At 36.8% G+C, this 24,725-nt stretch overlaps 1 protein-coding gene across 4 annotated transcripts in view; it reads right to left on the bottom strand.

Moving 5' to 3' along the window:
• Positions 1 to 5,249: 5,249 nt before the first annotated feature.
• Positions 5,250 to 24,725, bottom strand: part of ABHD17B (abhydrolase domain containing 17B, depalmitoylase) — a 52,951-nt gene continuing 33,475 nt past the window's right edge. For 3 of the 4 annotated variants that reach the window (XM_047830945.1, XM_047830944.1, XM_047830947.1), the window contains 3 exons: positions 13,715 to 14,184; positions 9,687 to 9,866; positions 5,250 to 6,799 (listed from right to left, as the gene is read on the bottom strand). In XM_047830945.1, the coding sequence (XP_047686901.1) occupies positions 6,580 to 6,799; positions 9,687 to 9,866; positions 13,715 to 14,181 (867 nt within the window). In that variant the 5' untranslated portion in view covers positions 14,182 to 14,184 and the 3' untranslated portion in view covers positions 5,250 to 6,579. Of the gene's footprint in view, positions 6,800 to 9,686; positions 9,867 to 13,714; positions 16,616 to 24,725 lie in introns of those variants that run through there. The other variant, XM_047830946.1, reaches the window with a different exon arrangement.

Below are 24,725 nucleotides of genomic sequence, written 5' to 3'. Positions count from 1 at the left end.
CGATCTCGTGAGCAGGTAGCAACTAATTCTTACCTCAGGGTGGGGGTAGCCTTGGTTCTTGGTTCAGGCAGTAGCTCATAGCATGGTCTTCCAGGGCTTCAAAAACACAGTCACGTTGCTCTTAACTGAGACACACTTTAAGTAGTTCAGTTATCTGGTTTCCTAGATAATCTGAGTAGAAACACAGGAATAATCAAGTTAGAGCAGAGGAAATAAGCTCACAGAAGCAAGTGGTGGCAGTTCACAGTGTGAAAGGACAACAGAGGAAACTGGAAAGCAAACATTGGTACCCAAAAAGTAGAGCAGGCTGTGGCCTACTAACGTTAAGAGCAAATGACTAATTTCGTAATCCTTGCTGCCCTTGAACTGAGGATACCAGGAGAAAAAGATGAAAATGTTTGAAATATGGCAAGAAACTTCCCAAATTTATTGAAAAACAATAACCTACACACCCACGAAGCCCAAGGAAGAGACCCACAGATAGACCTTTCAGAATAAAAAGGCTGATAGTCCAAGACGAGGAAAATATCTTGGAAAAAGCTGGAGAAAAACAAAGCATCACTTACAAGGGAATCCAGTTTTCGGCTGACCTGTCAGCAGGCACAATGGGAAGCCAGAAGGCAGTGGGAAAACATTCAAAGTGCTCAAAGAAAATACTGTTAACCAAGAATCCAATATCCAACAAACCTATCTTAAAATGAATGTTAAATACAGACTTTCCCAGATAAACAGAAATTGAAAGAATTCATTGCTAGCCAACTCATCTTACAAGAAATATTTTAGGAAATTCCTCAGACTATAAGAAAGTAATCTCAGACAGTAACACAAATTCACAAGACCAGAGAACACTGGTTAACTATAAATGCATATTCTTCTCATTTATTTTCTTAAATAAGTTAAACAGCAATTTCATAAAATATGTATATATAGCTGACCCATATACCACACCAGGCACTATCTCCCTACACAGCAAAAAATCCATGTAGAACTTTTGATTCTCTAAAAACTGAACTGACAGCCTGAGAAGACTTACAAATAAAATAGGTGATTAACATATTTTGTATATGTACTGTATATTTACAATAAAGTAAGCTGGAAATGAAAAGGTTAAGAAAATCATAAGGAAAATAGGGGCTCCTGTGTGGCTCAGTTGGTTAAGCACCTGACTTTGGCTCAGGTCATATCTCGTGGTTCATGAGTTCTAGCCCTATGTGGGTGGGGCTCCTCTGCTGTCAGCATAGCATCCACTTTGGATCCTCTGTCCCTTTCTCTCTGCCCCTCACCTGCCTGTGCTTTCTCTTAAAAATAAACTAAACACTAAAAAAAAATTTTTTTTTAAATCATAAGGAAAATAAGGTACTCTATTCATTGAAACAAATCTGCAAAAAATGGACTTGTGCAGTTCATGGTTGTCTTGTTCAAGGGTCAACTGTAACCTATTACTGGGCCTATAACATTTGGAAGTGTAATATATGTGTAAGTGCCAACAACAGCACAAATGAGGTGAATGCCAGCAAAGCTGTAATGAGCTGAGGAAATGACCACAGATGGTAAAGTAACAATTGTTAACAATGCATTGTGTAACATTAACTGATGTAAAATGAAGCCATTGCTTAGAAAACACTTGTTACTAGACTTGGTACTCATGGAGATGTTTCAGATACTATTCAGTTTGTCATATTCCCTGCAAACCACCATCTCCCACCCCTCAGAAAACATCATCCAAATGCAAGGAATCCTTTTGTTTGCTGCTCTGACAGCCAGCCCAAAACCTTATTTGGAGTTACTTCTCTTTGGTTTATCATGGGATCCTGATTTCAGAAGCCCAGACTTAAAAACAAAACAAAACAAAATCTTTAACTTCGGTGAAGCAATCTATATGACCTCTGACTTTGCCAGTTTTAAATTTGAATGTATTTACAAACCCACATTTCATCTAAGATTTATAATGTAAAATGGTAATTGAATGTCTTGATTTATAGTCCATGAATCCACCATACTTTGGATAATTTGGAATAGAGCAGGTACATTTAAAAATTTAAAATTCAGATACTCCTATATCCATAAACCTACCGGCTACCCTTACCTCATTTCAATATACTGCTGTAGGTAGCAATTTTGAGGGGGGGGATAAAATCCCCAAACCCTCAATCCTGAATTAATCTAGGACAATTGGAGACATTTGCATTTTATCAGTAAATACAAACACCATCAATAATTTAAAAACAGCATTTCCCCATGATTTTATTTTTTCTAATATAAGGGTTTCATTTAAGGCACACACACTATTGAAACATTTTTCTAGAAGCACTATAATTGTGTTATGCAAATTTAGTACATGGCCTACAAGATAAAGAGGAGTAAAATTATTTCAAGTCCATCTGGTTTCTAATGAAAGAACCAGTTTAACAGCTTTTAGTTCATGGACATTTATAAAGACTCTAGGCTTTACTTCCTTTTTTTTTTTTTTTTTTTTTTAAACTCAGGTCTAGTGGGTCATTCCCAGGCTTCCTTCCTTAGCATTACTCAACTATTGAGTCAGATGCACAATCTATTAGCAATGTAGTAGACAAATGTCTTCTCTCTCCTTTCTGCATATTGTAACTCACAACACCATTTCAAGTATCAAATGCATAGTTTTTTGGTTACTGGGCATTTGGCATGTTTACCATCATTAGAATGCAGCATGCTACCACAGTATTTGAATATAATGCCTGTTTTAAAATTAAAGCAAAAAATAAAAGCCCACCCATCACCGATCTGTAATAACTGCTTTGATGCTTTTTTCAATGTAACTGCTTCTCCTCAATGCTATACTTTGTAGTAAATGTGCTGCTTATAGTAAATACCTGTTTATTCCTGTGACCAAAGTTACCATCTTCATTAGGTTGTAACACAACCAAATAGCTGTTACTGAGCCTAGTGAAATGAATTAGTGTTAAAATACTTAAGATATACAAATCATTAATTTGACAAATGTGAAAGGCACAAGCTACCAACTTAAATAATATAATTCAAAAGGTTCACTGGTACATTAGTGCAGATAAATTTGATGAGGAGAAGATAAGGAGTACAACTAATGACAATTACATTGTAGATTTTGGCAAAGTTACTTCTGTTCTTTGGGTTTGCTACTTTGTCTGTAAAATGAAGGGATTAAGCTACTTCACATCTAGTTTTTATGAGTTCATCTGGCTTTCCGTAATTTGTTCTTGAAAAGTTGTTTTTGTCATATAGAACATCTAAATGCACCAAGAACATTGTTCACAGGACAATAGATGTCAGTTTACAATTTAAAACATTTTCTTTGTTCAAGCGTTTGTAAAGTGAGCAATACCTATATATTTATAGATATCACCAAGAAAAACTGCAATATATTCTCAGGTAGAATATAGAACTGGTAAATTTAAGTTAGAAGTCTGGAAAAGTGTATAGATGATAAACCAACTTATTAAAGTTCTTGATCTGCTTTATGTACTCAAGTACATATTACCTGGCAGGATTTAGGTACACTGCCGACCATTTCCCAGGATTAGTGTTATCATCCAGATTGTACCACATTGGTATGCACCAAGCCAAATATCAAACTGAATTATCTGAGGCTACATGTTAAAATTTTTTAGAGGGGTCATTACAGATGAACGGGATTGAAGTTTTCATTATATCAGAAATCTTAAGGGATTACATCAATCAATCAGTTCCATCTCTTCATTTCTAGTGAGGAAACTTCTAGTGGTTCAAACAAGTAACTTGGCAAGGGCACAGATCCAATTGGTATCAGTTGAGAAGAGAACCCATATCGGATTGTCAATTCTTCTACAGGATACTGTCTTCCGGATATCACAGAGTGGGCAATACTGAGAAGGTAGGAGAAATAGAAATGGAATATAAAATCTTTAATTAAAGGGGACATTCCATGGTCCATCTAGTTCAGCTTCACATGTAAATCTGGAATTTCTTCTGCAGCACTGTGACAGACGTCATTTGGCTTCTGCTCTGTTCCTTTGGGAAGATCCTCATTGACCTTAGGAGGCAATCCCTTTCCCTCATGGACAAATAACCATACAGTTCTTTCTTATACTGAGCTCTAACCTGCCATTTTGCAATTTTTACCTAGTTCTACTCTTGAGTCAAAAAGAATCAATTATACATGTCTCTCAAATACTTGAACATAGCTATCATTCCTTAGTTACATGGTTTGTGCTTTAGTTTGTGGGACTCTTTCCAACTTGGTAAAACATTCCAGAATTTGCACTAGTTTGTGAATATCGTTTCACTGGATCCTGAAATGAAATTAATATTTACAGATGTGGCCTGACTGGCATTTTGTATGAGATTATCTTCCCATGATGGATTTTTCAGCATCCTAAAATTACAGCCAATTATAACCGGCTCACATGCTATTTCTGGCAAACTAAAAATATCCAGGTTTTTTTTTTTTTTTTCATCTATAAACTCCTGACAAATCCAATTTCATAATCCTATCAATGGCTTTCTATTGTGTCTAGGGTAATAATCAGGGCCCACGATACCATGTATGATTGTGCCTCTAACTAATTTGTCAGCCTCATCTTTATGCCATCCATTCTCCTTGACCTCTGGGCAGTCTTTTTACATTTTAAATGCACTATCCTTTCTTTAGGCTTCCATATACTGTTCCCTTCAGGCAGCAAGGATTTCCCTTGGCCACCAAGTTTAGTCATTTCTTAGTCATCCTTAAAGCTCAGATCAAAGATCACTTCTTTGTCAAATTCTTCCTTGCCCTTCCCACCATGTTCCCCTCCCAAGAGTACCTTTTACCTATTATATATAAGCTACAAATATCCTTCAGCCCTTATCCAAATAGCAATACTTGTACAATAAGGTGTCTGTGTCCTTGGTTACATACACCATGAAGTCTATGAGGACATGGTTGACTTCCATCTTTATCTGGCACAGAGTTCTACATGACTGAATAAACAGTTGTTGAATGAATGAATGAATACTGAATTGATATGATCAATATTTTAAATTTAACAGGTAATCAAAGAAAACACTTAGCTACACTCTGGTGTCTATGTTGTACAAAAATAGGAATTGTACAGGCTCCATAACAATCTTGAGAAGCAAAAAATTCTCTCCAAAAAAAGAAGTGGTGATAAAATTTAGAAAACTACAGAACTATGCTCTATTAAGATGAATGGTAATTTTTTCCCGACTTGATGGTAAGGGATGGGAAACATGGAAGAAGGCAAACAGGCACAGCTGGGTGGTATTATATTTGTTGTTTTACTGTTAATTTGACACATCTGAACCAAAGCATTCACAATACTTGATATACTTTGAAGAGAATCATATACTATAGTCTTAGACATAACCACAGAACAAGCAGAACAATTAAAACTACATAAGGCCTTAAAATATATCCACAGTGTGTATTATTTCAATATTCATTCATTTACAAATTAGACTACATACCATTAATTTTATTTTTATTTTTCTTTCATTGTTTTATTCAGGCAGGATTCATTCAAGGAAAGGCAACTTAGTTTTTGTGTGTGAGCTTTGTTTTTTACTACATTGGTTAATATAAAAGTTATGAATTAAATGTTCTCTTATCTCCTGTATCAGGAGTGAATCCATGAAATTCTCAGATAGTAATCTAAAACAACAGGTCCTATTAAAAATAGCCAAAGTGAAAAATGACCAAATAGCCAGCCTGTTTGTGGTCTTGAAGAACATCTAACGAACGGACTCTCAGGTTTTCTTATAACGGAGAGTACAGCAATTCTATGAGATTAGTCAAAATTTAAAACAACATTGCATACAAAATCATTCTTGAAGCTCTAAATGCCTTTTAAAAAACAAAAATGAGAATTTTAAGTAGTTGCCTCATAGTACCAAACCTACAAATCAGAACTAGTTAAAATTCAGTGCTATCATGACTTCTCATTTACAAGGTAACTAGTTGGTAAATTAATAGATGGCATAAAAATTAAGACTTACATCATTTGTTTTTTAAGGAGAAAATGTATGATAACCAGAGAATACAGAAAATTCAATGTATTTTACAGTAAAATAAGTGTTTAAACCTTTATCCCTGTACAACAGGGCTTAGGTCATCTCTAGTGAACTTGCACATTTTCATACAGTTTATTCTATTATGAGTACTTGAATTGTTTTAGATATACAGCTTTTTATTGAAAGAATATTACATTTGTATACCTGGATAAGATTTAGTACATTGAGATGTTTTAAAAATATTTATAAATCTGTTTCTGATATGCAAAAGCATTTGGCAATACTTTTACAGCATTTGATTTTATAGAATTAAAATTTCATACAGTACTCATTTTGATGTTTAAAAAAAAATTCACAGAAAAAATATAAATTACACAGCTTGACTGCATGATACTGTTATTTCCAGTTTCTAGTTCTGGTAATTAAAACCTTCATTAAGTCTGTTAACAAATCATTACCTGTACAATTATGAAGGCAACTGACATGATTTGCAAACAAAACCTTCAGGTTTTATGTTATTTACCAAAGAGTGCAGTTCAGCAAGGAAAGAAAACCCAGTATGCAAATTTACAGAATATTTTACAAATTTACCAGTTCCTGTGACACAAACTGTTTCAACCTTTCGAGGTACTGCCCATAAAGTTCCACATCATTGTGACCTGCCCCTTCAACCCACAGAGGCTCCACAGGTCTTTGGCAACGCTCGAACAATGCGAGGCCATGTGAAAAGTCAATGACTTCATCTTCAGTCCCATGAATTATTAATACTGGGGAGGTTATCTTAGAGATTTTGTCAATGCTGTAAGAGAAGAGAAGACAGAAGGAAGTCAACGAATTATCTATGAAAAGAAACGTAAAACAAATTCTCTTGTGCCATACCGAATACCAGAATAGTCTTTGAATCAAACCAGAAGAAACAGATGCCTCTTGGATTTCAAATAAGATTTAAAAGTCACTTTACATACCCCTTTTCTTTTTTTTTTTTTTTTTAATTTTTTTTTTCAACGTTTATTTATTTTTGGGACAGAGAGAGACAGAGCATGAACGGGGGAGGGGCAGAGAGAGAGGGAGACACAGAATCGGAAACAGGCTCCAGGCTCTGAGCCATCAGCCCAGAGCCCGACGCGGGGCTCGAACTCACGGACCGCGAGATCGTGACCTGGCTGAAGTCGGACGCTTAACCGACTACGCCACCCAGGAGCCCCTACATACCCCTTTTCTTAAGATTATCTGAGGAAGCTAACTTTAGGCACTTCTGTTTCAGGGAATCATTCAATAGTTACTGTTAGCCTCCTGTACCTTTCTACAATACTGAGCACAAAGAAAACTTAGTTTGGAAGAAGAGGAAACTAAGGACCAGTCAAACATATGCTAACTTTATACCTCTCTGCACTCGTATTTTTTTCTGCCTCTTAATCTACTAAAATGACAACAAAATGTTTTTTTGTCTTGTGGCATCAACTCCCCGAAATAGGGAGAATATAAAAAAATACATAATTTTGGAGCTGGGTAACAAATTAAAAGTATAAGCGAAAACCAATTTTAAGAAGATAGAAGATAAAGTGAAGACACAACCCAATTTATACCACCGCATACACCCGAAGGTCAGGAATTGATATGGGATGAAAGCAGGTGATGGGAGTCTACAGAATCTGTTCAAAGTTTGTTTAGCTCAGAGGCTGACTTGGGGCTTGATCCTTTGAACTGAGAGATCCTGACCTCAGCCGAAATTAAGAGTCGGACGCTTCACCGACTTGAGCCACTGAGGTGTACCCAGAGGGGACTTTTAGAAAGAATCTTTGTTGAAGACGACATCCACTTTAGGAGGAAAGATACAGAAAATAGTGACATGGGGTGGGATCCCCAACTAACTGATATGAACAGATCCCTGTATACTTAAGCTCAGTCAACAAGCCTTTGTCACCTGCTTCAGGTCCGCTCTTTAGTTCCTCTCTTACACATGAACAGACAACTAAGAATTATCAGATATCAGAGAACATTCTAAATATCAGAGAACATTTTAAATATCAGAGATCAAAGCAATTTTAAAAAGGCAACATTGAGACATAAGCTACACAAAGAACTCTTACAAACAAATTCTAAAACTTAACAAAATTATGACCTTTTTCAGACAGTTTGCAGTTAAGTGCTGCTTTCTTTGTTGGTGTAGGAGAAATTCAAGAGGGAGCTGGACAGAGAATATAAGTTGGCAACAGCATTACCCCAAATACTCCCTACCATTCCTACTGTTCAGTTAGAAGCAATATAATGCACATACCTTCCAATATACTATTCTCTAAAACAAAAACCCTGAATTAATGTAAAAACAAAACCCTCTCACAGCTTGCTCTGGTGATAAGATCTTATGCTCCCATCATTAGCTTCCCTACAAAAATGACCCCTTATAATGATGAAAAAATTTGCTTTTGAAATGACCTTCGTTGTTTTTATGAAGAAGCAAGTGAGGACTCTGGCCTTAGGCCCATCTATCATTCACAAAAAAATTCTTTGTATAGCTGCCAGTTGGGGAAAAGAAGCGAGACTGAAATTTGCCAGCTTCTCACTTCTTGCCTTTGCCCTCTGAGAAAAAAGGGCCATCCATTTTTTCCCAATTATGAAGAGGAGCTGGAGGAATTTCCATTTATCTTGTCTTGAGAAGAAGTAGTTCTTTCAAATTTGTATAATACTGTGTGTTTGCAGACTATGCAGTGGCAACACGTTTTTTAAAAAATTGTTTTAGTGTTTATTTTTGAGAAAGACAGAACGCGAGCAGGGGAGGGGCAGAGTGAGAGGCTGACACAGAATCCGAAGCAGGCTCCAGGCTCTGAGCTGGCAGCACAGAGCCCGACGCGGGGCTCGAACTCACCAACTGTGAGATCATGACCTGAGTTGTAGTCAGATGCTTAACTGACTGAGCCACCAGGTGCCCCAATACTTTTTTTTTTCCCCATGTTTTAATTTTATTTTTGAGAGAGTGAGAGAAAGACACACAGCAAGCTGGGGAGGGGCAGAGAGAGAGGGAGACAAGAGGATCTGAAGCAGGATCCGTGCTGTCAATGCAGAGCCCAATGTGGGACTCGAACTCACGGTGAGATCATGACCTGAGCCAACTGGACGCTTAACTGACAGAGCCACCCAGGTGCCTCTAGGATGGCAATACTTTATTCTTAAGGCTCAACTTGTTTGCAATTCACTTCTTTTGTAAATCAGCTATCCTTAATTAGACATCATTCACTAATTTTTATGCACACATGTCTCATTTCTCCTCTACACTTCCACTCTTCCAGTATCATGTCTCACTAAATTGTATCATTATCCACTAGCAGCTCAAGTCAGAACCTTAGGAATCAAATTCAAGTTCTCTTGTTTTGCATCCTACATTCACTGTGACATGCAGTTCTGTCAATTTTATTTCTCAAATTCATCCCTTATCTTTAATACTATTGGTGCCACTCTCTGGGGTGTGAGGCCCTTAGCACTTTTCACCTGGATTACAAATGCTCAAACATTACACCCTCCTGACTGGTCTCCTGCCACCATCCTCTTCAAAAACTAGTTTTTCACAATTTCTATAATATGTGTAAAATAGAAGCTCATGGCTGAATGAATCATATTATGGATTCCTTAAGTGATGAAAAAAATTCCCGCAAGATTTCTTTGAATTAATTTGGAATATCGATACTTACTTTGGGAATGCATCAAAACAGTAGGTCTTCTTGGTATCAGGAAAAGCGACTCGCATTCCCGAGGTCAAAGGAGAATGAAGAATAACAGCAGCACTCTCATACCGAGCAGCAAGATCCACAGATGGTACTGTCCCTATACTTTGGCCATATATAATCACATTTTCAGGGCGAATGCCATATCTACAAAGTTCAGGAGTTAAAAAAAAAAAATAAAGTGGAGAGTTGGACTGGTATGAAATATTCAATCATTTTCTAGGGACTTAATCTTATAATAGAATGACTCAGAATGAGACCATGTCAACAAATTTATATTTAAAATATACATTTTCTTAGCCATCATTATATTTAATGCTATAATAATATCTGTATTCTTAGCATTTTTCATGTTTCATCTTTTAGAAAAATAATGGCTGAGGTCTTTTAAAATTTTAAACTTAAAGAAATTCATTATATCATTTATGCAATTCAATGTGGTGTATTTTTTACTAAATGCTGAACATATTGTATCATTGATATTTTAATGGGTTGACACTTCATAGACATTTACCATCTATCTTCCATTCAAAGTAACAAAAAGTTCTTTCTTTGTCTAGATATTAAAAGTGGCTCATTTTATTTTCTGAAGCCAGTCACAGTGATGAAAATCTTAACATACAGTTACTGTATGTTATGAATAAAAAATATGTATCATTTTAGCCAAAAGCAAATTACTATTTTTCCTGAAATTTGCCTTTATTTGCTCATAGAAATGGACTAATGATTGGAAAGATAAACAGATGAATGAGAATTCCAAATGCCTTATGATTCAGTTAATTATGAATAGACTTCACGCTAAAACCTCAAGAGAACTGCCTTACCCCCTTTAAAAATGCTGCAGACTTAAATGTATCAACTCACTGATCAATATCAGGTATATACTATGCTTCAAGCACTGTTTACTACCTATAGTATAATTGTCCCAACTGTAAAGTACTCCAAGCAGAAAGGAGGTGCTACAGGAGCTAATAAATACAGAATTATGGGTTACAGTGAGATCAAACATGCCCTTCCACTCTAGAAATCTGAAAGAAGTCACTTCTGGATGGGAAGGGCCACTTGCACAACAGCCTCTGGTCTTCTGAAAAGGTAATGGAGCTTTTCAAGTATCTGAACACAAAAAAAATAGCAAGACAAACCCTACGTGCTTCCTCTGGCCCTTTCCAGGGGCGCAAGACTCTGAACCATCCAGGTAATAATGACCATCCATAATTTCTTCCAATCAGTCCTATGTAAGCATTTGGATATGTCCCAGAGGTTGGACATATCTACTCCAGACTGACTCCAAATGTAAATAAACTCAGAAAACCCTTTTCTTTAAAAAGACCTAGCTGCACATATTTCAAACAGTAAAGAAATTTTATGAAAATGAACATTTGCAGCACAGCATTAACTCTTGAGGCTATAAAGCTGCCGTTAGCTGAATTGCAGCACTGTTGGTGGCAACTATGGGTTTTAGGCTAATGCTAGCAATGGCAAGGCTCCAGAGTAGAAGCAGCTGCCAGTTTAGCAGAGAATTCAAAGCAATAACAGAATTTCAGAACAGTACAAGTTAGAAAGGACTTCAGAGACCATTTAATCTAGTTCAGCTGCTTCCTGAGCAGATGTTCAAAGTCAGAGTAAGTCAGAGGCAGATCTATAATTAGAACCAAGGTACCCTGACTCCCAGTCCAGCGCCTTTTCCATTATAGCACGCAGATAATGAATTCAAAGACTATTGGACTATTTAGAAATGTATCTATTCTGCTCTTGTTCCTCATTCATCAAGTATGCATGATCATTAAGTATGTTTAAAATTGTTTTTTAACATTTACTCATTTCTGAGATGGAGAGTGAGCGGGGGAGGGGCAGAGAGGAAGATACACAATCTGAAGCAGGCTCTAGGCTTAGCCGTTAGTACAGAGCCCGACGCGGGGGCTCGAACCCACAAGCTGTGAGACCATGACCTGAGCTGAAGCCGGATGCTCTGCCAACTGAACCACCCAGGCGCTTCAATCATTAAGTATGTTTAAAAAGACTAATTAATCAAGACTAGAAATAATTTCATAAATATTTCTTCAAATTGATATCAGACAAGATGAAAAATAAAAGTTAACCACTTACATGAGTGGATTTTTTTTTTAACATAGGCAGAGAACACTCTATTGGATTCTAGTGTGTTTTGGTTGAATAAGTTATCTTTTCATGTTTTTGAGAAGCACTAACAATAAAGGCTATCTGCTTTAACTTATTAGCATCCTTAAAAATTGTACTAATCCACTGAAGTTGTACTTTAAAAGAGTTATATCTCAATAAATCTGTTATTAAAAATATCTACTGTCATACTTTCCTGACAGGTATTATACTCCATTCAATTGGCTGGGTCTGGAAAGTGCGCACTCATTTATTTTGGTTTGTAGGACTGAGACGATTTTGACTTTGGTCATTTAAGGCAGTTTTTAAGTTTATAAATTTTTATCATTCCCTGCCCCCCTCCCCAACTATTTATTTCTTATACTACTTATCAACTTTTTCCTACTTATCAGGTATGTTTTCATATAATTGCAAATGATTTAAGAATCCCCTTTATATGGACCTCAGAGACTATAGTTTTATTATATCTTAGAGTAAATGTTTCTTTTTTTTTAAAAAAAAGAAATATTTTGCAAGAGCGAGCGAGCATGAGTGAGTAATGGAGGGGCAGAGAAAGAGGGAGAGAGAGAATCCTCAAACAAGCTCTGTGCTATCAGGACAGAGCCTGATATGGGGCTCGAACTCACAAACCATGAGATCATGACCTGAGCCAAAACCAAGAGTTGGATGCTTAACCCACTGAGACCCCCAGGTGTCCCAAGGAATAAATGTTTCTAAAGGTATTTTCTAACAAAGGTTATGCCTGCTAACAAAATTGAGGTTCTAATCGAAACCATTAATATTTAAACATTAAATTAGAAATGGTAAATTTTCTTAAAGTCCTTTAGCTTTAGTCTAAAATACTTTGGAAGTCAGGCAGCTTTTCAGGAGATAATATGAAGAGTAGCTTGAGCTAAGGTATCTTTATTTATTGTACGGGAACCATTTGATTAAAAAAAACACCTGAAGTCTACAAAACTGCAATGTATTTCATGAAAAATTTCTAAGTATCTTGGTGATTAGGAAAGATTAAAGCAATTTCTAGTTCCCAAAAATGTATTGTTATAACCAAGGAATAACTGACATGATGAGAGAATCTGCTTAAATGATTTATCATAACATTACCTTTTTTTTTTTTAGCTTAAGATCATCTCTCCAAATTTTATTAGTCCAGAATGCAAAGTAAAAAATCTCACTTTTACAGAATGAATACTTTAAAAATAGTTCCAATAAGATATCTTTAAGTCACATTGTCTAAGAGATTGTTATAGAAAATAACGCAAACTCAGGACTCAGGCTTACAATTCACCAAAACAATCCAGTCTCTTATACTCTTAAGTAAATGATTAGCTAATCACTGTTAATTCAAATCAACATTTTTTCTTTATTTTAGAGAGAGAAAGTGCAAGCAGGGAAGAAGGGCAGAGGGAGAGAGAGAATCTTAAGCAGGCTCTACATTCAGCACATAGCCTGATGTGAGGCTTGACCCACAACCCTGGGATTGTGACTTCAGTTGAAATCCAGAGTCAGATGCTCAACTGACTGAGCCACCCAGGTTACTCTGAATAAAGATTTTTATATCACACTCTAGTAAGTTTATAAAACCAAAACTTGTCATTGGCTTAAATTTTAAAGAAAATCACCCACGTGCACTAACAGACACAAATTAGATCTGTGTAAAAACTTTACGCTGTTTGTAAAAATTTTTAATTACATTCTAAAAGCTTAACTCTCCACAGCTATATTTTGGTACATATAATCTCTATTTACTACTTCAAAACATGTTATGTTATAAAAACTACTTTTATTCTTTTTTTATATAAAGCAATTTCAATTAAACATCATAATAACTGTGGAAAATACTCCCAATCACCATTTACCTTGTCCTAAGAGCAAGCCAAGCAGCTTCTATATCTGCATAGAGGTTCTTCTCCGTTGGTTTCCCAGAACTTGCGCCATATCCAGAATAATCATATGAGAATATATTACAATTAATCCGTGATCCCAGTCCTATGTAAAAGCTGCTCATCTGACCAAGATCAACAGCATTTCCATGTGAGAAGAGTAAAGTGTACTTGGCATTGGGTGAACAGCGCACAAACATGCAGGCAATTCTGTTGCCTTTACTGGTTCTAGTCATGAAACACTCAATAGCATCTTTTTCCCTAGAAGAGTACTGCCAGTCTGCTCGTTCTGATAGGTGTAAAGTCCAGCGGCTTCCACTTTCATCACACATCAGTGTATATGTTGGATCAGGTGGCAAAAATGCTAACTTTGAAGCAATTTTTCCAGGGCAAGGTGGACAGCAGAAGAGGCAACATAACTCACTGAATGAAAGATTATTCATCTTCTGAAAAAGAAAAGGAGACAGTAAATGTTTTAATTACTAAATATGGATTCTGCACTTTCATTCAATAGAAGGTTAAAACAGAGACACCAGTAAATTCTACTGGTGTTCAGTTTCTACTATTATTTCAAGAATCCTCTGCCCAAACACATTTTTTGGCATCTTTCTAGAAATAATTTAAAACCTGTGGTGAGGCAAATTTTCCTGACCAGGAGACACTCAAACAGTATAGGATGTTTCAAATAGTAGTTATTATATAATATTTAACCAAAACATGAAAATATGAAGAGTAGAGGTGATATTTGTTACTTCTCCACCGATAACAACATAGGAGGTGTGATATATCATTAGAGTAGCGCACAATTTCTGGGTTAACTTAGCGAAAATTCTCAGAATCTCAGGGAGAAGCTAGATATTTAACATAATAGAGTGAAGATATAACAATATTGCATATATTATTCCTTTTTAGTGCTTACAATTTGTCAGGCATGGTGCTACATATTCTATGTGTTTTAATTCTCAAAACAACTCTGTATGTTGATCTAAGAAACCTATACAAGATTCATGCAGCCTGGATTTGACACCAGACTCAACCACTGTCTTTCATCCCTGGGCTACACTGCCTCAGAGGCTCAGAAAACTATTTGTCTCAGAAGCCTATCATTTTAGTCATGGTGCCAGTGGCGCAAATCATGTGTAAGACTTTGAAATATGTCTGTATGTAATTACTGCCCAAATTTAAAAGGCTACAATATAAAGTCCATTATGGAAAAAAGGTAAAATCCGCTAAAATTTTCTCCTCTTCTATGGTTAGGTTGGAAGGAGTATAAGATTTGAAGTCAGAGAGAGCTGGGGTGGAATCCCAACTCTACCACTTACTAGCTGTTTGCCCTTGGGTAAATTATTTATTTTACAACCTTCAGTGTCTTCATAAGTAGACGAAGCTAATACCTTCACTGAACAGAGTGATTGTGAAGAACAAATACAATGCTTATAGTTTTTTTAGTACGGATATAGGTGGCACACTTAAGGATGGTCCACTTTCTCCTGTCTTTTTAAAATATTAATATTTTTGAACTTTCTAGTTGATATTAAGCCAGGAACAAAACTAGAGTAATTAATACTTGTTTCCCTGCCAGCATTTCTATCCTGTCCTTTCTCAAATTCCTATCCTTTTTAGCAACAGGTGACCATTGCTTAGTTCCAGGAAGAAGGCATTCAAAACACCTTCCAGAGATTTGGTGACACGTAATTTTTTACAAAAAAAATCTAATATAAGGACAGAAAAAAATGTCTACCATACCATTATGCCAAATGTAATTACAAAAGAGAAGAAATTACCTCAAGAGACTGACTGAAGTAGTGAGACTATTCAGAAAGAAAGAAATGACCTTTATATCCACTACTCAATCAAAATTCAAAATCTAGTTTATATGCTCAATACGAATATACTGATTTCCCAAAATCTAATCCATATGCTCAATATACATGTGTTAATTTCCCAGTGTAAACTAATTAGGTAGAGAGAATAAGAAACAGCACAGAGAGAGAAACAAGGATAGGAGATAAAAAAAGCTCTCTAAAAGAGGAGTAAGAGAAGGGCAGAAGAGTGTCCGTTGGATATTAGAAAACACTTTTACTTGCTATTCTACCTTTATTTCCTTTTCAACCTTCAAAACAAATAAAGCCTGAAGGGAAAATAGTCTGATAGAACAGATATGACAATGAGGTATCATCTTTAGTGGTAGCTCTAATTGGCTCCCTGAAATATTGTACTCAGAAGCATTTTGAGGGCATGCCCAAGGCTTGGTAGGCAAAGAACGTGTAATAAACTAGTTATGTCTACTGTAGAATTTGGCTATGAATTAACCTGGTCATGAGGATACAGGACCTGGTGAAGAGGATGGCAAGAAAGAAAGCTCAAAGGGTCAGTTCGAGAGGAGACAACCTAGGGGAAAAAAACAAATAGATGAGGTTGGGGGCACCTTGGAGTCGGTGAGGTGTCCAACCTCAGTTCAGGTCATGATCTCACAGTTCAAGCCTGCTTCAGATTCTGTGTCTCCCTCTCTGTCTTCCCCTCCCCTGCTCATGCTCTGTCTCTCTCTGTCTCAAAAATAAATAAAAACATTAAAAAAAATTTTTTTTAATTTCTATCAAGAATAAAATGTTTTTCCTCAGTAATTTGTTTAGTTCTGATTAGATTAAGGTTATTTGTTTTATTTATACATTTTTTTAAGGAAGTCTATGTTGCTCTCTCAGTCCTGTTATTAGAAAAGTGGTAATTTGCAAGTTATTTGGTGGATACCAGTTATCTGGTTTAGGGCAGTGGAGGAAGGAATAGTTTCTGCCATCACCATTAAGAAGGTCAGGTTGTCCTTTCATTAGACTAGACCCTGGCACTGCACCTTTTCTCCTGCTTCTCTCCTTTGGTGTTCATCCCCAGATTTATTTCAAAATTACTTTTTCTTAACTTATTTTCAAGAGAGAGTGAGAGCACAAGCGTGGAGGGGCAGAGAGAGGAGAGAGAGAATCCCAAGTAGGCTCTGGTCTGCCAGCACAGAGCCCCACACGGTGCTCAAACTCACAAACTGTGATCATGACCTGAGCCGAAATCAAGAGTCACGGACGCTTAACCAACTGAGCCATCCAGGTGCCCCTCTTGATAGGAATTTTAAAAATTATTGAAATATCTTGCTAAATTTAGATAATTTTAAGTCCAGTGTGTTTTATGTAAAAATCACCTGAGTAAAAAATGTATAATTTGCCAGTTATTTCTTGGCAACAAAATCTTGAGGAGACAAAGCAGTGAATAATGATAAACATCTGAGAGTACACAACAGCCATAAAAGACAAACAACAAATTAAGTAATTTAGAGCAGAACTTTTAGACCAGACACAACAAAGATTTAAAACAGGGTACCTGGCTGGCTCAGTCAATGGAGCATGCAACTCTTGATCTTACAGTTTTAAGTTCAAGTCCCACGTTGGGTACAGAGACTACTTAAAAATATTTTTAAAATTTAAAATAAATTAAAACAAACCTGTTAAAAAAAAAAAAAAGGAATACTTGGGGCACCTGGGCAGCTCAGTCGGTTATGTGTCTGTGTCTCTTGATTTCAGCTCAGGTCATGATCCCACAGTCCTGAGACTGAGCCCTCCATTGGGCTCCAAGTTGGGTGGGTAGCCTGCTTAAGATTCTCTCTCTCCCTCTCCTTCTGCCCCTCCTCCTGGCATGTGCTCTTTCTCTCTCTCAGAGAGAGAGAGAGAGAGAGAGAGAGAGAGAGAGAGAGAGAGAGACAGTACTTAAAGATGAAATGCAAAAGTGTCTTAAAGAAAAATCCAACTGGAATCCCGGATATAAAGAAATCAGTATCTAAAATAAAGAACCTGATGGATTGGATACAAGAATCAATAACTTACGAACATGTTAGTGAGATGGACAATCCAATTGAGGAATTCCCAAATGGAATTTTTTAAGATGAAAGGGATGAAGAGACAGAAAATATGAAAGAAACTTTAAGAAGGACAAAAGTAGAAATACCAGTATCAATACTTTGGGGGTACCAGAGGGAAGAAAAAGAGGAGAAAACAAAGATAAGAATCTAAGAATTTCTCAGAATTAAAGAAAAAATCCAGACTGAAATAGCTCAGAGTGCCGAACAGGTATTTAAGGAAATTTTCATAGACAAATTATAGTAAATATTAAGATTGCCAGAAACAAAAATATGAAAGCTTTCAGAAAAGAACAGATTGCCTACAAAGGAACAAGAATCAGATGAACATCTGACTTTGCAAAACTGACACTAGAAACCAGAAGACACTGGAGAGATAGTTTTAAAGAAAGAAAGAATAAAAACGCACAAAACTTTGAACCTAGAATTTTACATAGAGATAAAATACCATTTTAATAAAACAATAAAATAAATTTAGCTATAAGCATACTAAAACTCAGAAGGCTTACCAAACTGAGACCCTCTTTGAGAAACTCCAGCAAGAACAAAATAAATCCAAGGGAATTCTATGAAGTATCTCAGATTTGATAAAGAACAGTTAATATAATGTGTGTGTCTGTGTTTAAAGCAAGCAATGGAGGAAAAAAAGCAGCAAAGTATACCCCTAAACAATCCAGAGTCATAACTTTGGGGAATACCAATATAGAGAGAACTGGAAAGAGTTAGGGATTTAAAAGTGAAAAATGTGCTGAGGTACTTGTCACTTGACTTGTTCAGAATGGTATAAATGTTAATAAACTTCAGACATGGAAGAACATACCTATGACTATTAAGAAGTCAGATATACCACCATAAAATTACAGGTTGTAGGATACATCTGAAGTAGTTATAGTTATTCATTACAAATGTCCAGCTTTGAATATTTGTCCATGTGTTAAACTCAAGGAGTGTAAACACAAAGAAATAAGAATTAAAGGACAGCTATCAACAAAATAGAGAATAAAAAGCAATAGATATTAACAGAACCAAAAGCTGACTCTTAGAAAAACCTTCCACTATCAATAGCAACTCGCATTAACTGAGCAGTTATATCAGGCACTATTCTAAACAGCTTTCATTTATTAACTCATTTAACCCTTTCACGACCTTCTGACGTAGAGACTATCAATTCACCCATTTTCCATTTCAGGAAACCAAGGCACAGAGTAGTTAGGTAACCTACCAAAGGTCACAGCTAGAAAGTGACAGAACTGATATGTGGCAGAATGGTTCTGGAGCCTGAACTCATAACCACTGCTTTGTAAAAAGAGTACCCACACAAGACTGATGAAGAGAAAGAGATAAGCAAAAAACTCACATACTAAATGAAAAGACATACATAATTTCTAAATTAAAAAATACTGTGTCAATAAACACAGTAAGTTTGATGAAATGCATTAAATTCTTGAGTAACATAAAAGAAAAAAAAACAATTAAAAAATGAACAAAAGATCTGACTAGACATTTCTCCAAAGAGATACAAATGGCTAACATGAAAAGATGCTCAACATCATTAGTCATTAGGGAAATGCAAATGAAAGCCATGATACCACGTCATATCCACTAGGATGGCTATAATACAGACAAGACCAAAGTTGACAAGGATATGGAGAAATTAGAACCTTTATACACTGTTAGTGGGAAGCAATTAATTTGGAAAACAGTTTGGCAATTCCTTAAAAAGTTTAAACACAGAGTTAACATTTGACCAAGCAATTCCAATCCTAGGTCAATAACCAAATACCCAAGAGAAGTAAAAAACCTATGCTGACACAAAAACTTATACATGAATGTTCACAGTGGTGTAGTTTGTAACAGTCGGAGGTAGAAACCACCCCAAACATCTATCAACTGATGAAAGGCTAAACAAAATGTGGTATATCCACATAATGGGATATTATTCAGTCATAAAAAGGAACAAAGTATTGACGCATGCTATAAAGTAGATACATCTTGAAAAAATTATACCAAGTGAAAGCCAGTCACAAAAGATCATTTATTATATGAGTCCATTTATATGAAGTATCTAGAACAGGCAATCAAAAGAGACAGAAAGAGATCAGTGGCTGTCTAGGGCTAGGGAGGATGGGAGGGTTGGGAAGCAACGGCCAAAGAGTATAAAGTTTCTTTGGAGGTAATAAAAATGCTCTAAAATTTATTTGGGTAATACTTGCAGAAACTTATTAATATATTAAAAACCACTGATGTGCATATTTTAAATGAGTAGATTGTATAGTATGTGAATTATATCTTAATAAAGCTATTTACTGGAGTACCTGGCTGCTTTAGTTGGGACAGCATGTGACTCTTGAGTTTGGGGTTGTTAAGTCTGAGCCCCATTATGGGTGTAAAGATTACTTAAAAATAAAATCTTCAGGAGTGGCTGGGTGGCTCAGTTGGTTAAGTGTCCAACTTCAGCTCAGGTCATGATCTCATAGCTTGTATGTTTGAGCCCTGAGCCCCATGTTGGGCTCTGTGGTGATAGCTCAGAGCCTGGGGTCTGCTTCAGATTCTGTGTCTCCCTCTCTCTCTTCTTCCACTTATCTTCTCTCTCCCTCCCTCTCTCTCTCTCACTCACAAAAATAAATTAAAAACTTAAAAAAAAAATGTTAAAAAAAAAAGAAAAGAAAGCTGTTTACCATCTCATCTAAGTCAATGGGAAGCTAAGGTAATTTTGCCAAGAGCTCAAGTATGTATGTATTTGTGGGGGTAGGTGGGAATTTTCCCTCCCAGGTATTGAGACAGTCAACACAAAGCCAGCCAAAGTCATAAAGACAAACTAGTGCTGACACAAACAAACAGACCTAGTAGTAATAGAATACAGAGCTTATAAAGAGACCAAAATCCACAAGAGATAAAATATTGGTCGATTTATCTTCATTCAAATAGAGATTTTTATTCAGTGAAAAATGCTTCGGGAATAATGATTTCTTCATCCAAAACTGACAGAATTGATATCTTAAGTACAAGGAACTTCTACAAAAACAAACAAACAAAAACTCAGGAGAAAAAATGAGCAGAAGATACTAACAGGCAACTTATAGAGGGTTAAAAGGCTATCAAATATATGAAGGACTCTCACCAACCATCAGAGAAATGCAAGAAATAGCATTTCAAAAGTGTAAGAAAAATAAAAAGTAGAAAATTGAGTAATATGAAGTACTGGTGAGAATAGGGGAAAGTAAGAACCTTTTTGTGAACTTTTTGATAAGCCATTCTGTTAACCAATGACCCAGAATTCTACTCTTAGGTAAGTACTCCAAAGAAACACTTGCAGAGGTCAATATGTACGGGGTGCTTGCTCACTGCAGCATTATTTGTATCAGGGTACAGGAAGGAACATAGATCCCATCATCAGAAAAATGAATACATAAATGTGTCGGATGCAGACAACGGAATATTATGCAGTTTGAAGTAGTGACTTTGATGGTTACAGCTTAAAAATATAGTACTGGGTGAAGAAGTAAGGAATAAACTGAGACCTATAGTACCATTAATGTAAATTAAACACATGCATTCAATGTTATATATCTAAGGACATGTGTATTTGAGTGGATGCTTGTGGAGGGGGAATGGGTAAAGAGGTTGAGGGCAAAGAAGAAAAAAAGTTAATAAAACAAGAGTAGGTTTTATGTTCACAGATCAACGATGATAACGTGCCATGAACTAGACTACAAGTTCCAGAGGCAAGAATCCCATCTGGTTGCTTATCACTGGACCCTTAGTGCCAAGGCAGGACACCTGACACATAATAGGGTTTCTAATATTTTTTGGATGAATGAGTTAGTAAATTAATAAGATTAACTCAATTCTCTGCACCTAAGAAACTCCCACAAAAGGAAAAAAGGTTTACTAAATCACATGTTAAAAAAGAAAGCAAATGTTTTGTGATAATTAGGTTTTTTTGTATAGGTGCAAAATAGAACCAGTGTAATAAAAACCTAGGAACCTGAGCTAGGGTGGGGAGTGCAGGAGGGAACAGCACAGCTAGTTAACCAAATCAGTCACCACACTATGAAGCACAGAATAGGGCACTCTTCTGGGGAGGAGGCAGTCTGGCCCCTCTCAAAATAAAAGGTCAACCGAATGTTAAACAGATGGTCCATTGTGAAAATTAAGGTTTTCCTTTTGGCAGGAGACTTAAAGTTATTTCACTTATAGCCGGAGGAATTTCCTAAAATTGTATGAATTAATAATTTCAGAACATGCTTCTCCTGATAAGTTTTTCCTGCTCGATGACAAAGGATAAAAGATGAACATCTGAGTCCTTTCTCAGCAAAACAGGAAGACTAATGTTAAAAAATGTCTTTAAATAGAATGACCCACTATATCTCCTTCCTCTCTTTTCACAGAAGAAATTATTGAAGTGACTCCTGTCAATTCCTGATGTAATAACAGTTGACTGAAAAAAAATTCACTTTGATTGATCTCCTTTTTTAAAACATTTTTTTAACATTTATCCATTTTTGAGAGTGAGAGAGACAGAGCATGAGTGGGGGAGGGGCAGAGAGTGAGGGAGACATAGATTCTAGCAGGAGCAGGTTCCAGGCTCCAGCTGCCAACACAGGGCCCGATGAAGGCTCGAACTCAGGGATTGTGAGATCATGACCTGAGCTGAAGTTGGACGCTTAACCGACTGAGCCACTCAGGCACCCCTGGTCTCCTTTGTAACAGTTTCTTGGTAACACACATCAATTCACATTACTACCATCTACAAACTACAAATGATTCTTTTTTTTGACAGAGAGAGACAGAGAGGGAGAGCGAGTGAGCATGAAGAGGGGAGGGGCAGAGAGAGAGAGAGAGAGAGAGAGAGAGAGAGAGAGAGAGAGAGACAGAATCGGAAGAAGGCCCCAGGCCCCCGAGCTGTCAACACAGAGCCCCACTCAGGGCTGGAACTCACAGACTGCGAGATCACGACCTGAGCCGAAATCGGATGCTCAACTGACTGAGCCACCCAGGCACCCCCAACTGATTCTTTTTGGGTTTGAGATGTTGTGATGAACTGAACTAGTACTTAAGTGTTTTTAGAGAAAACATTTTTATTTATTTATTTTTTTTAAGGTTTATTTTTGAGAGCGCGCAAGCAAGGGAGGGATAGAAGCGGGCTTCTGTGCTGACCACACAGAGCCAGCCCCATGTGGGGCTCGAACTCAGGACCTGTGAAATCATGACCTGAGCTGAAGTTGGAAGCTTAACCCAGGCGCCCCGAGAAGACACTTTTAATTTTTTTTTTTTTTTTTTTTTTGGAGAGAGAGAGCGAGCATGAGCAGGGGAGGGGCAGAGAGAGGGAGACCCAGAATCTGAAGCAGGCTCCAGGCTCTGAGCTGTCAGCACAGAATGCAACGTTGGGCTCCAAACCCATGAACAAACCATGAGATCATGACCTGAGCTGAAGTTGGACAGTGAACCGAATGAGCCACCCAGGCACACACAAGAAAACTTTTAAAACATTTTAAAGCCTTTAAAAACATTAAAAAATGCTTATATCTCTTCTTCATTTTGAGAGATATTTTGACAACTATGCTCTAAATAGGATATATGCTGATTTAAAGTCTCATCCAATTTAGAGTGTAGGTAGGTATATAATAAGCCACTTAAACAGCAGCACTTCTTAGAGCTTATAATTTTTAAAATAAATCCGTGAGCATTCAAAAGTAAAAAATATTTGAAAATGAGAAGTCTGCACAAAATGTAAAGACTGGTCCATTTGCCACCATAAAAACAAAAACCAAAAAACAACCACCAATCCATTTTCGATGCTTATCCTTGGGTACAGAAATTAAAGCCTGATGTTTTCTTAGATACACTGAAAGAAAAAAACAAAATAATGAGATTTATAGCAGACCCTGACTAACACGAGAAAGTGACACATGAAGTGGATGCTTAATTATTAACAGCAAGAGGCAGCAAAGATCAGAATGGATTAAAGTCAGAAGTGATGAAAGAAAAGATATTTAACTATGAAAAAGCTGAGGGAAAAATCAGATTTTAGGTCAATTCTCTTCAATGGGGCCATGAGTCCAATATATCCCAACAGACTGATCCAAAGGAAATCACAATGATACCACGCAAAGGTGGTTAATTATGTAACAGTCAGTAGCCTTATGGGTGTTATCACTACCAAAGTAAGGAAAATCAAACTGAACTTCAACTTCAAGGATACCAAGTGAGTAATCTATAGCAGCATTTACAAAAAGTACAGCAAGTGAAACTACGAATGTTATAATGTATACATTACAGACTTTAGTGCATACAAAGATGTGGAATATTCATTCACCTTTATTTTTTTGAAGTTTTAAAAAACTTATTTATATTTGGGGGGGGGGGGAGAGGATCTGAAGCAGGCTCTGCTCGGACAGAAGACAGCCCAACGTGGGGCTTGAACTCACAAACCATGAGATCATGACTTGAGCCAAAGGCAGACGCTTAACCAAGTGAGCCATGCAGGTACCCCATATTCTTTCACCTTTAAATGAGTCTGGCAAGGGGCGCCTGGGTGGCTCAGTAGGTTAAGCGTCCGACTTCAACTCAGGTCATGATCTCGCGGTCAGTGAGTTTGAGCCCCGCGTCGGGCTCTGGGCTGATGGCTCAGAGCCTGGAGCCTGCTTCCGATTCTGTGTCTCCCTCTCTCTCTCTGCCCCTCCCCCATTCGTGCTCTGTCTCAAAAATAAACGTTTAAAAAAATAAATAAATAAATGAGTCTGGCAACATGCTCCTGTTTCAGTCAAGACAGCATCCAAAATACTTATGATGATCAAAATAAGTGTAATTTAGAAACTAGGTGTTTAGGATATTTCTTTAAACACATTTTCTATCTTATTTGTATAAGTCTTATGTGGAAATACAGCTTGTAAAACATTTTTGGGGGTGTAGGTTGCATTTCCTTCTTTTTTTGGACCATTTTATATAGCATTCAGCAGCAAAGGCACTCCCCTGTCTGAGATCACAGGACTCGATGAGGTGACTTTGGTAGGAAAACTCAACTCTGGACTAAAGACACCTTACAAGGGCTGTACTAACATGGGAATAGAAACTTGAAACCTTAAGGAA

This window comes from Prionailurus viverrinus, chromosome D4, assembly GCF_022837055.1.
Source record: "Prionailurus viverrinus isolate Anna chromosome D4, UM_Priviv_1.0, whole genome shotgun sequence".
NCBI lineage: Eukaryota > Metazoa > Chordata > Mammalia > Carnivora > Felidae > Prionailurus > Prionailurus viverrinus.
Note: the sequence above shows the minus strand (reverse complement) of the source record. Positions and strands in the feature narration are given on the sequence as shown.